Here is a 12,816-nt window from a genome sequence, read left to right on the forward strand (position 1 = left end):
ATCACCATGCTGTATTCCCTGTTGATAAACTTCTTCTACTCTTTTAGGGTTACAGGAACTCACTTTGATGAAACCTGTTCTGTTTGTTCTTATCTATGGCCTATAATTTCTCATTTTGAAATGTTGAGCTGTTTTTCAATATTTGGGTTTTCTAAATTTTAAATTTACTATTTACTGCTTGCCTTTATAGAGTTAGACATGGGTTTCATGACTATAATACTTAATAAATGCCTTCATTTTTAAAAGTATTTAAAGCCATTAATCCAAAACATATTGTTTTAGGTGTGGCTTTATTGCAAACAGTGTTATCACATTTTAACTTGCTTTGCAGTGTAGCAGATGCATGAAGCTGTTCTTTTCCACAGAAGAGGCAGCCCATTTCTAATAGAAGGAAATGCTTTGCATCTTAAGGATAATTCTGAAGAAGCTGTAAAAGGCCCCAGCGTCTTTGATTATAGTTTCCCTGTTGAACAAAACTCTCTCTGCCAGAATACATATGTTAATACAGTATTGCCTATCCAAAACTAATAAGGCTTTGAATATATGTCCTCATTAAACTGCCTTATCCAAGCCCTTTTCTAGAAATAGAAAAGTGTGGATAATTAATGCACATGAAATGTGACAGACCCTTTCCCCTATCAACGCCCTCCTTGCTCAACTGTACCCAGAGAGGATTCTCTCCATGTGCTCAGGAATCTTACAAAGGCATGGCTTCTGACAGTGTGGAGAAAGCTCTCTTTAGATTTCCTAAAGGCTGCTGTTGAGTCCCACCTCCTCCCATTTTCATTACAGTCCTTTTGAAGCAATTAAACTGGAGATAGAGCCAGGGCTGTCTATTCCTGACTGACAGCTGACGGTCTGCTCTATCCAAGCCAGAGTGGCCTCCCTTCCTTGGTAGCAGAGAGCCTTTTAAATGGAGATGCTAGGGACTGGACTTGGCACTTTCTTCTTGCAGAACGCAGACTTTTCTCCACTGAGCAATCGACCTCCCCCCAAACATCTCTGTTGTGAACAGCTGTCAGGCAGGAGCCCTGCAGGTCAATCACTGGGCCACCAGGGTTCCTGCTTTTGCTTTGTAGCAGTTTCCTTGAGTGTGTTCAACTTATGCCAAGAGATCGGGGTGTGCTTGGATGAGCACTTTGAACTGGCAAGTGTGTATTTTGTCCTGAGTGTACCCATTGGGAATTTGCAGGAAGATCTGATGCAATCATTCTTAATTTACAAAAGTTCTGCAAACCAACAGCTTTTGGTTCAAGAGGAGGGAGAAGAAAAGATACAACTTAACCAACCTTTGTGGAAAGGATATATGACATTTTCATTTGCATAAAAGCATTTAGCGAATAAGAACAGTATTGGTAATTGTTTCAAAGCCTGGTGTTCACCTTCTATGGCAAAATGTCATTATTTATTGGAAGGGTTTCAAATAAATAAAAAGCCGGTAGCTTCACAGCCAGGATTAATTTTGGACTTAAGTGTGTGGTCTTTACTGTATTTTTGCTTTCTATGGAAGCCGCCCAGAGTGGCTGGGGAGGCCCAGCCAGATGGGCGGGGTATAAATAATAAATTATTATTATTATTATTGGACAAAATGCATATCTGTGGTCCAATCTAGGGAACACGGAGAGTTTTAATTCTATGATGGGCAAGAAATTGTGTGGACTCTCACAAAGTTATAGCACCTCGATAGTTTGAATGAAGCTGTGGTAGGTAAACAAGTTTTAAATTGTTGGGCACATCTACACAAAGATCTGAACTGAAAACAACACAATTTAATGCAGTACTGTGGTACCTCTGGATATGAATGGGATCCATTCCGGAGCCCCGTTTGCATCCTGAAGCGAACGCAACCTGCGTCTGTGCGGGTCGCGATTCGCCGCTTCTGCGCATGACCGTCTGCGCATGCGTGAGTGATGAAACCCGGAAGTAATGCGTTCCATTGCTTCTGGGTTGCCACAGAGCGCAACCCGAAAACGCTCCACCTGAAGCAACTTCAACCCAAGGTATAACTGTATACAGAAAACTAGCTTAGCAACTATGTTTGTATTCTTCTGATTCATCTAACTATACTTTTAGTTGTGAATTGCTCTGCCTTCTGTTGAACAGTCCTACTTGGCTAGGATAGGTCTGTGAATGGTAATAATGCCTAGATAGAGAGGTGTGTATGTGGTTGTATGCAGGAAGCTGTAACTGTTGTGTGCCAAGTTAAAAACGTTGCTTTCTATAGCTCAACGCACTTTTGCACCTGCTGCCCTCACCCCCGGCATGTCATCCTTGGAAGGTCCCCCATGAGGCGTTTGTGACCCTCAGACTAAAAAGAAAAGGTCTCCCATCCCTAATACATAACAATGAAATGAAAGTAATAAATGAGCAAATAAATTATGGATAAAAAGCATTGCAAAGAAGGTGCTGCCAGACATTCAGGCAAATTACAAAGGTTTTATTGTGGTTCGAGGACCCGAACCCCGCGCAGTGGAATGAAACACAAGGACACGTGATATAAGGTTAATGGGCAAGAAAAGGCCACAACTTTATTGATTACAGCAAGTGAAAAGGTATTGGCTTAGGCATTGGATTACGTCAGCTGACTCCACCCACTTGGAGAGGGGTGAGTCTAAAAAACAAAGGGGGGTTTATTCACCAGTAGGTGGAGCCTGTTGATGCTGATCCAACTATAGGCTCACCTCCTAGTGTCACCGAGGGTCGTGCCATGGCCTCCCGCCAAGCAGGCATCGGACAGAATACACGACCGCCAGATTCCTTTAACGGAATACCCAAAAATTGAAGGTGCAGGCGATGCCCACACCTAGCCCTTCGACACCACAACACATTATTCCAATGCCTAACCTACCCACCAATACCATGAAAGTTGTGACGATTGCTACGAGGTAGGCGAAAAAACCAAAAAGCCTAATGCCAAATGGAAAAACTCCTACCAGGCCCCCTGGACAACCAGCAAGTGAAAAGGTATTGGCTTAGGCATTGGATTACGTCAGCTGACTCCACCCACTTGGAGAGGGGTGAGTCTAAAAAACAAAGGGGGGTTTATTCACCAGTAGGTGGAGCCTGTTGATGCTAATCCAACTATAGGCTCTCCCCTGATGTCACCGAGGGTCGTGCCATGACGGAGTCTAGCTCCCAGCCACAACCACTCCCCTCTCTTGCAGGGAGGAGAGTCTTTGTTGCCTAAGAGATAGTGATAGAAGCTTTGGAACTGTGCTTGGGAAGGGAGTTCTAAGTCTGGGTGCCACCACAGAAAAGGAACTGTCCCCAGAAGCCACCCACCACATCTCCGAAGAAGGGGAGAGGCATTTGGAGCAGGGCCTAAGCCAAGAATTGCTGCACATAGGCAAGTTCCTGGGGGTTTCATACACCTCATCCCAGGCCTACAGTTGAGTGGCAAAAAAACCCAGCAATTAGAATTGTGCCCAGAAGCAAACTAAGTAGTCTGTTGTTCAGATCTTGAAGCACTGTACAGTATGTAAATGCAATAACCAAAACCAATCAAAATTACAGTAGATACTTCTCTTCTATTGACTTCAACATGGTTTGGAGGAAATCTTTTACTGCACATCATAACAAGTGATTACATTTATTTCTACATTTTGGGTTGAATCCTGTGTTCGAATTTCACTCACAGGATGTTCCCCAGGAGTCTATTTTCCCCTGCAGCCTTCCGTAAAACTGCTTCAGATAACTGAAGAAACCCTGGAAAAGTATGAGAGATTAAATGGGAGCCTGGGAGGGGGATTAGATGAAAAGTGAACAGTGAACAGAAGAAACCCTTCCATTTTCAGATGGGACACACTGGACCCAATCCTGTAACTTAAGGATCTTTTCACCTAGAAAACTCACCAGCAACAACCTCTAACGATGATACGTAACATTTTGTAGCAAAGGTGATAGAATCTCTCAGTATTAGATTTGGTTTCCCTCACCAGTTAAGAGACATTTACAATGAAGAAAAATAGCCAAATTGCATGGCACAATTGGGCATAATTCCATCTAGCAAAGCCCCTTTAACAACACACACACACACACACACACACACACAGACACATGTGTAAATCCACATACTTTGGTCATTAGCAACAATACACAATGAAAATTTTAAATGTATTCCTCTCTTTACTGTTCACAAATATAAGGCATTGAAAGGATGCCTCTCCTATAAGTTCCTTCTGTTGCATATACAGATATATACACCTATATTAGTCATCTTTGGAAATGCCTACTGAAGAGGCAATATCACTTAGATCATAATTGCCTAAAGTAGCTCTTTAAAAATAGTAATATTTCCAACAATATACCAGAAATCTGTTTGAGGAAAATGGCACTTTTACCTTCTCCCATGATATTCTATCAAAAATGCCTTCCATGCCCTACTAATGTGCAGATGTCAGCAGTGTTAAATCTTATTAGATTATTAGTAGCATAGTTGCCAGGGATGTTGCAGGTGTGTCTTTTGGCATTGCTATATCGTCTCTTATTTCGATATCTATTCTTATGCCGATAGGAGTACGTAGGATTGCGACTGTCACACCAGCTGTAACCCTGACGTAGCGGCTGCTGGCAAAAGTGGATCATACGACTGTACTATAAGGCCCAGAGTTCCCCCTGTAAACTTGAAGCCTTTATATATAATTTTTCAGTTATTCATCTCTTGAGACAACATTTTCTAATGAGGTCTGAAAATATTGGTTGAATCCATACAAAATTAGTTGCACATAAATAAACCACCACATTATGTTCATTAATATTTTTAGAGATTTAGTATTGCAATTTTTGGTCATATATAAAAATAGCAAGATCATTAGAAATGCTTCCTTAACAGCATTTATTAGCCTTTAGATTAAGATACGTTGTTTTTGTTTCTGGTACAGTCACATAGTTTTTTTTAAAAAGCGCTAGTCAACAGTGGCAATGAATTATGAAACTATAACATACTGAATCTATTATTTACATTGAAAAAATATAGTTGTCTTGGAATACTTGAGTTTAAGCCAGTTACAGATAGGTAGCCGTGTTGGTCTGCCATAGTCAAAACAAAATAAAAAAATTCCTTCCAGTAGCACCTTAAAGACCAACTAAGTTAGTTCTTGGTATGAGCTTTCGTGTGCATGCACACTTCTTCAGAGAGTTTAAGCCAGTTTGGGCTCACTAGCTTTGCAGCAGGTTGGTGGTTCTGCAGAGATATTTATGGAATATGATAAGGAAGCAGTACATTAAGGGTCTGAAACTGTTGCTCTCCAACTCTACAAATCTGGTTTTGGCCTGTGGGTGGCCGAGGCATTGTTTTGTGATACGGCAATAGTGGAATGCCTTTGAAGTCAACTTGACAAAATAAGCTTACACTCCGCTTCTGACCTAACAGAGGTTAATGGATGAGGCTGACACATTATTTGCTACCCAAAAACTGAATTGTTCCCTGTACATTTAGAATTTATCAGGGGATATACATTAGGGTGCCTTTGGAAGAGATGTTTTCTCAAGGAAAAAATATTTAAACATGAGACATAGCAGTTGTTGTTTTTAAAATTGCACTCAGATACTGGAGAAAAGTGTCAATATTGAGAAGTTACTAATTCATGGCACAAAGACTTTGGGTCTCATCATCATTCTGACCTTTTTGAAAGGTTGTCTGTAACCATTTAGACGATTATCCGAAGCTGTAGGCCAGGTGCCCCAGAAAATCCCATTGCGAACACCTTTGTATTTTTTGTGATAATATATGCCATTGAGATTAGCCGCCAAGCATGCATCAAACCACCACCCAGAGCTATAGTATGCTCCACAGTTTCCTGATGGATACCTGTCGTTGTCTCTATCTGGGGTAGTGAAGAACCTTTGGTCATGGTTATAATGTTTGGCGAATTGCAGGGCGTTCCCAGCTGTACCACTGTAGCTGCCAATACTTAAGCGGTATTTGAGAAATTCATTGGTCACATAAAATTGTTCGTATTTTGCATATTCTTTGACTCCGTTAAAATCCTCAAGTTCAATCCTGAGCTGCATCTCCTTGCTTTTGGTCAGAAGGTGAATTTTGTCATTCCCTAGCCAGAATTCTCTACTCAGGTTTCCGAAGCCATTCTTGTATTCTTTCCATGTTCTGTTGAAGCTGGTGCTGCCATCCTGACGCATTTGGAATACTGTCCAGCCGCCTCCCATAGATTCCATCTCACAATAAACATCAAAGCTGTCATGTCCTGGATCAGGAGTAATTCTGTAGATTCCATTACGCAGTTTGCCTGCTGCGTAAAAATTGGAACAGTCTCCTTGCAGAATCTGTATAACTGGACAGAGAAAGGGGGTTGACGAAGTTAGCCGCGTTATTTACAACCCATTTTTAACTTGTATAGCATAATAGAAAGCAACCTGAATCCATAATGGAATATACACTTGTAGTCACCTTTCCATTTGTGCAGTGTGTATGGATGTAGAATAAATGATGCACATAGCTCAATGATATCAGAGAACAGCTTTTTTCTGTGCTTCTGCAAGTCATTGCAATAATAATAATAATAATAATAATAATAATAATAATAATAATAATAATGTCAGTAATGTAGGAAATGAGCCTAGAAGAAAACCGGGGAAGCATCTGCTGGCACTAGTTTAAATTTAATATGTGGTTAGAGCTGGATTTGATGACACTTGATAACTTTTGCAATTCCAGTTCTATTTCTTATAGAAGACTTTCTACTGAGGTAAATTTCTGCCTCAGCCTCTCCTTATTTGGGCAGGGGGAGGACTGGGAATAGTAATTTCTCGACAAGGGTATGTTGTGTCTTCTGCTGTTGCCCACAACTTGCTTGGATTTTTGTTTGCTTGTTCCCACATGAGCTATCATTTCATATCATATACACAACTGATCCTTGCGGGGTCACAAGCCTGTTCAGGTCAAAGGGGAGGGGGAAGCAATGGGGGGGGGGCCTCCAGACAAAGAAACCTCCATTTAATGAACTAACTTAGAGGATCATCAGAGGCATAGCTTTTATATTATTTCATTGCTTTGTGTGAGAACTCTCATCTTTTCTTCACCAAATGTTTTATGCTGTGCTCCTCAATGTGCAATGACCGCTCCCCGCATAAAACGGGGGGAGGGGCGACCTTTGTGTGGACGCAGGCAGCCCCTGGATCTGTAGCGGCTCCATCAGCATAGGCTTGGCTTTGCCTTCCCTCAGGTGGGATACCTGGAGGTCTCCGCCTACCCCAGTCAGTTGTCCAATCCCACCTGGGGGAAGCGTTGCCAAGGAGATCAGACCAGGTAGGGGAGGGATTACCTGCCCACACAATAGAGGGAGGATCTTACCTGGGAATGTGCAATAGAACTATCCACATAATTTTTGCATAACAATTATCTTGAGACAGTTGACAATTTGACCTGTGGTCAAATGCCGAGTCTCCACTTGGCATTTGTTAACTTTTGCATTAACCACTGTCTTTTTACACTTATGGAGAGCAGGATAATTTTATTTCTTACAAGATTGGCCTAAAGTGCTGGTGTCACCTGTTGTTTTTTCCTAGCTATTTGCAGGCTATCGTGTACAATTGACACTGACACTCAGAAAGATGTCGTTTAAGAGCATGACGGTGGTTTCCTGTAAACGTGTTATTATGTAACCTCTGGAATTTAGAGTGGAAATGAATTTGGACAGTATACTAAGCAGGAATGCAACACTTTATGATATAAAGTATTTCTTCCAGGTGTTTCCTGAAGATTATGGCCCATTTTATTTCCCAAGCCCATTTTATTTCCCATTTTATTTATTTTATTTAATAGAAGCCTAACAAACTTTACAAATGAAATGCTCTTACATTTTTTTCCATGAAATTATTGACGCAGCAGCATTCAATTAATATCATTTGGACTGAGGAAATAAGTTTTCTGAGTTATGTTGATTCTTATTATAAAATATTTTGGGAGGGGAAATATTTGTCACCCAAATATGTTGGAGGGCAGAAAAGAGACAAGTGAAGCTATTGAGAGAGTTTGAAGTTTTCATAATCAGGCATCAGTGTTGATTTTTGGGCAGTGATGCAGTCTTTCATAAAGGAAGAGGACTCAAATTTACTTTAAGAGGTGCATAAATGCTCCCAATAGGTCTGCTCATTGTACCCACCCCCATATGAATATGTGTAAACTATCGTTCTAATACATCTAATAGATACAACACACTCTGATTCATTTATACTGTTGTTGCTTTAGAGAAGTGCAGCCAGCAATACATATGCTGTTTGATTACTTTTCAGAGACAATTAGTCTAGAAATTGTTTTAATTATGCTGAATACAGTCATACCTTGGTTTTCGAACAGAATGCGTTCCGGAAGTCCATTTGACTTCTGGAACGTTTGGAAACCAAGGCGCGGCTTCCAATTGCGCAGGCACGTCAGAAACAATAGTGGAAGCCACATCAGACATTCGGCTTCCAAAAAAAGTTAGAAAACCGGAACACTCACTTCTGGGTTTCAATTATTTGGGAGCCGAAACATACGAGTACCAAGGCGTTTGACAACCAAGGTACAACTGTATTAGAATGTAGTGAATTTTAATGTACTTTCACATACACTCATGATCCAGCTCCACCTGATGTGGATGCTAGGAGAAGTCATAACAGATTCAGTAGTGCGTACGGATCACCCACTGGGGAAGACTGTGTTGTATCTAACACAGTTGTCCCATTAGTGCAAGGACTTTTGACCATACAGCAATACTTTCTCTCCCTCTCTTCTCTCTGTGTATTCCCTACACCTCCCACCCAACCTGTTATGGGGGTTCTGCAGAAACAGGAAGGGGAGAGGAAGGACTCGCACTAATGGGATGACTTGTTGGATACAGCCCATCATTGTTTATTGTTGCTTCTCTGGCAATCTATATTGTTTTGGGTCCTTCTCAAGCAATCCAAGACTACAACACGTTGTCTGTTGTCATGGACTGGCTGGATGCAGAGGAGTGGTGGAAGGCACCAGCTGGGGAACCCCCGAGGGAAGAAGGCTCAGAGCCTGGGGAGAAGTGATAGGACGATGATGAGTAGTCAGAGGGAGAAGAGGGAAAGGACTGGGAGGAGGAGGTGTCATAAGCTGAAGGATAACAAGATTTAGTGAGCGGAAAGAGGTGGTGGCAGAGAGTAGTCCAGAATCAAAGAGGGAGAAGTGGAGGCTGGAGGGGAGGGGAGGGGAGCCAAGAGGCAGAGATTAAGCAGGCTGCCGCCCCCTGCTGCTGCAAGCCTATTCAGGGATAAAAAGGTAAAGGACCCTTGATGGTTAAGTCCAGTCACAGACAACTCTGGGGTTGCGCCCTCATCTCGCTTTACAGGCCAAGGGAGCCAGCGTTTGTCCACAGTTTTCCCAGGTCATGTGGCCAGCATGACTAAGCCGCTTCTGGTGAAACCAGAGCAGCGCACAGAAATGCCGTTTACCTTCCTGCTGGAGCGGTACCTATTTATCTACTTGCACTTTTTTTGAGTGTGCTTTTGAACTGCTAGGTTCAGGGAGGAGCAGGGACTGAGCAACGGGAGCTCACAAGGCTCAGTGGTTTAGACCACAGCACCACCCGTGTCCCTTCTATTCAGGGATATAGATTTAAAATATCCTGTTCAGGAAGAGAGATTATGTATGTTCCACTCACTGCTGAAGTTTATCCAAATGAGCTTCAGCATTCTTTTTTCAACATTCAGAATGTTACAGACTGCTGTGCTGAGGAATAAATATGCTTAAGAAGGCTAAGGAAACATCAAAGCACACACTGTGGAATGTGAATAGTTTTGATTTATTTCCTCCCAAAAGATAACCATTAAGCTTCAAGGCTCAAAGGAGTCATGTACCAGAATGAACTTGAAGGTGAAGTAGGCATCATTCGAAATTCTACTTCACAATGAACTTAATTCGCATTCAGTTCACTCAGCAATTATGGGAACTACTTTTAAGTGCAGTTCAGAGAATGTTGAATGACTTCAGAGAACTTTTTTTTTAAAGAACTGATTCCAAGCACTGTTTTCTAGCAAGAACTATGAATTACAAAATTATTTCTTGTTATTGTAACAGGATAATGTTCTTTTAAGTGCAACCACTAAAAATAGATGGGTTGGGAAAAGTAATAGTCAAAATGATATTTCATGTAACATTGTTTATTTCATGTAACATTGCCAAGATTCCACTCTAAAGATATCACATGCTGTTCATTTGGGATATATTAGTATTGCTCAGATTTGCACATGTGCAGCTGTAAAACATAATCATTTGTGTCATCCATCCGTAAGACTACACCTTCCTCTGTGTTCCCAAATGTATGTAATATGGCAAGTTATTTATTAACATTTTGAAGTGTAATTCAAAATAATATTCAAAGGAAGATTTTTGAGTTTCTTCGTTTTTGTTTTTAAAATTTATGTAACTGTAAGCTTTAAGTCACACCAATATAAAACAATTGATGCTTCCAATAGGAAGTGGTATGAAGAAAACTGAGCACACAGCAGTAACAAAATGCAGACAAAACATTGTCCAGATGTCCACACTCCAGGATAAATGGAATTCATTTTTAACAATCTCAATATAGCCATTACTTCGTTGGTCCTGTATGAGAAATCATTTTCTTCCATTCTTTCTACCTGAACAGAAGTGATAAAAGTAAAAGGGCGTCCTTATTTCACCAGTGCAAGCTTCTCTGAGTTTGGACAGCTACCCACGTGTAACATTGGAAAATGCCCTTTAACAGCCTGATTTTTCTGTACTTTAACGGAGCCAAATCCTTAAAGATTCTGGCCTGAATCCAGGTCTCTCCAGTGGCAAAATAGTTGTGCATAACAACTGGTAGCTACAAAGAGGGACACACATCCCCCTGCACCTCAAAGGATTCAGCCAGCCAACCCACTGAGATGCCGATGAACATTGCAGTGTGGTTTCTGATGTGCATCCCCCCACCTGTTACATCCGTGGAAAGTTAAGATGCACACTCTTCTTCTAATAAGCTTTCTTCTTGTGCTTGGTAAAGGAACATAAGAATTTGCCTGTAACTAACTGCTGCATCAAACGCTGACAAAAATAAAGTGTGGGGGGTGTTCAAAATCCTTTTAACAGGAAAAGAAAAACCCATTATGAAGTTCAGAGGTGCTAGATTCTCATCCGTTTCAATAACTTCCCTCACAGCTAAGCTAAAAGTCTTCTTGGCCCAACAAGATGGTTATATTTTACTGTGTTTCACTAAAAACTAATAATAATAATAATACTAATGATACTAATAATAATTTATTATTTATACCCCACCCATCTGGCTGGGTTTCCCCAGCCACTCTGGGCAGCTCCCAACCAAATATTAAAAACACAATACAGTACAGCATTATTGAATCCTACTATTGAATCCTAACACATTGAATCCTACTTTTATTTGCAAATTTTTCCTTAATATCCAGATATGCCCTAATTGTAAAGTAATATGGATCAAGTAACGCCTAGTATCTGCTTTTACTTTTTTGGTAGGTGGCAAAAAGTTAATAGATGCATGTAAGGAAATGCTGTTCTGATCCTTTTAGTAAAATAGTAAAAGCTGACCTACCTGGTTGTGGTTGTGTGGCTGGGCAGTTTGAAGAGCATTTATTATCCAGATTGTTCACAGCAAATGTCAGGTTGGCTACTTTGCTGTCCACATAGCTTTCCACGTTCTTCATGTTTATGAGGTTCATGTGCTCCAGCTGATTCTGTAAAGAATGGATTTGGTTCTTTGCATTCTTCAGACTGGCTGACAGCCTGGAAACCTTGTTCTGCAATTCTTTTACTCTGTTATCTTGTATTTTGCTGTTGTCGACTGGAGCGTCTGTGCCAGGTGGCAGAAATTCATTGCTGTCTTTTTCTAGATTCTCATCTGCCTGCAGCTTGCAGTCTTCACAGGACTTCTTCATCTTGTTTACAACTTCCTTCAGGTTCTGCACTTCTTTGAGTGTTCTCTCAATCAGCCGAAACTGCTTGGGCAGCTGGATGGTCATTGGAGGCAAGGTTATCCGATACGGGCATTCCTCTCCATCACATTCCCCGCTGCTTTTGAACTTTATTGGACAAGCACCAATCAGTTCTTCTTCTCGGGCGCCGTCTGTGCTATCATCTGTCGATGCAGAGCCATTTGTAAATAGCAGCAGAGCTGTCTGGAGCAAAATGCTGTAAATGAGCTTCATCTTTTCTGAGGAGCTGCTAGCCCAGTGAGGAAGTGTGCAAAGTTTCAGTGACTTTTATAAAGAGCAGCTAACTGCTGCCTCTGACTTATCAGAAAGGCTGCCTGCACTGTTCTCGGAAAAGGGTGGGAGTTGGTTGCATCACAGCAAGCTGCAGTGATATTAATAGAAGAGTAAAGTAGGTAGCTATGGGGAAATTACTCAGACTTGCAGATTACAAAATGTTATCTCCAGCACCTGTCTACATAATCAAACATAGAGATACTTATACCCAGGTATTCATTTTAGAATAATAAATATATACACAACACAACAAATACACCATTTCAAAAACAAATGTATATTTTTTTTCACACACTAGTGTTTGCTTTGGTATGCTTTTCATTAAAGAAAACCCCAACTAGCAATGAAATTGTATGTGTTCATTGTTAGCATATAAACAGTATTAGGGTAGACTTCAGGCAACAGTCACAGGGTGTGCTTAGTGGACAACATTAGGGTTTCTTGGAAGCTCAGCATAAGTTCTTCTGCAAGAAAATTTGTAAGGGCAACTTGTCCACTGTCAGTCTCCTGTCATGCATTCATGTGAAGCAACAGTTATGCTCAAGAAGCCTGACCAAACACTCCGCATGAACCAAGGCTGCACTCTGGAACAGT

At 41.1% G+C, this 12,816-nt stretch overlaps 2 protein-coding genes across 2 annotated transcripts in view; one reads left to right on the forward strand and one right to left on the reverse strand.

Annotated features, from left to right (window-relative positions):
- Nucleotides 1–12,816, forward strand: part of CCDC146 (coiled-coil domain containing 146) — a 70,216-nt gene that overhangs the window by 13,197 nt on the left and 44,203 nt on the right. The gene's annotated exons all lie outside the window — the stretch shown is intronic.
- On the reverse strand, nt 3,546–12,316 carry FGL2 (fibrinogen like 2). The gene is made up of 2 exons (XM_079993694.1): nt 11,550–12,316; nt 3,546–6,290 (listed from the first exon to the last, which is right to left on the reverse strand). Exons 1-2 carry the CDS (start codon nt 12,160–12,162, stop codon nt 5,584–5,586), a joined length of 1,320 nt encoding a protein of 439 aa, XP_079849820.1. The 5' UTR covers nt 12,163–12,316; the 3' UTR covers nt 3,546–5,583.

The sequence above is a fragment of the Podarcis cretensis genome, assembly GCF_951804945.1.
Source record: "Podarcis cretensis genome assembly, chromosome: 10".
NCBI lineage: Eukaryota > Metazoa > Chordata > Lepidosauria > Squamata > Lacertidae > Podarcis > Podarcis cretensis.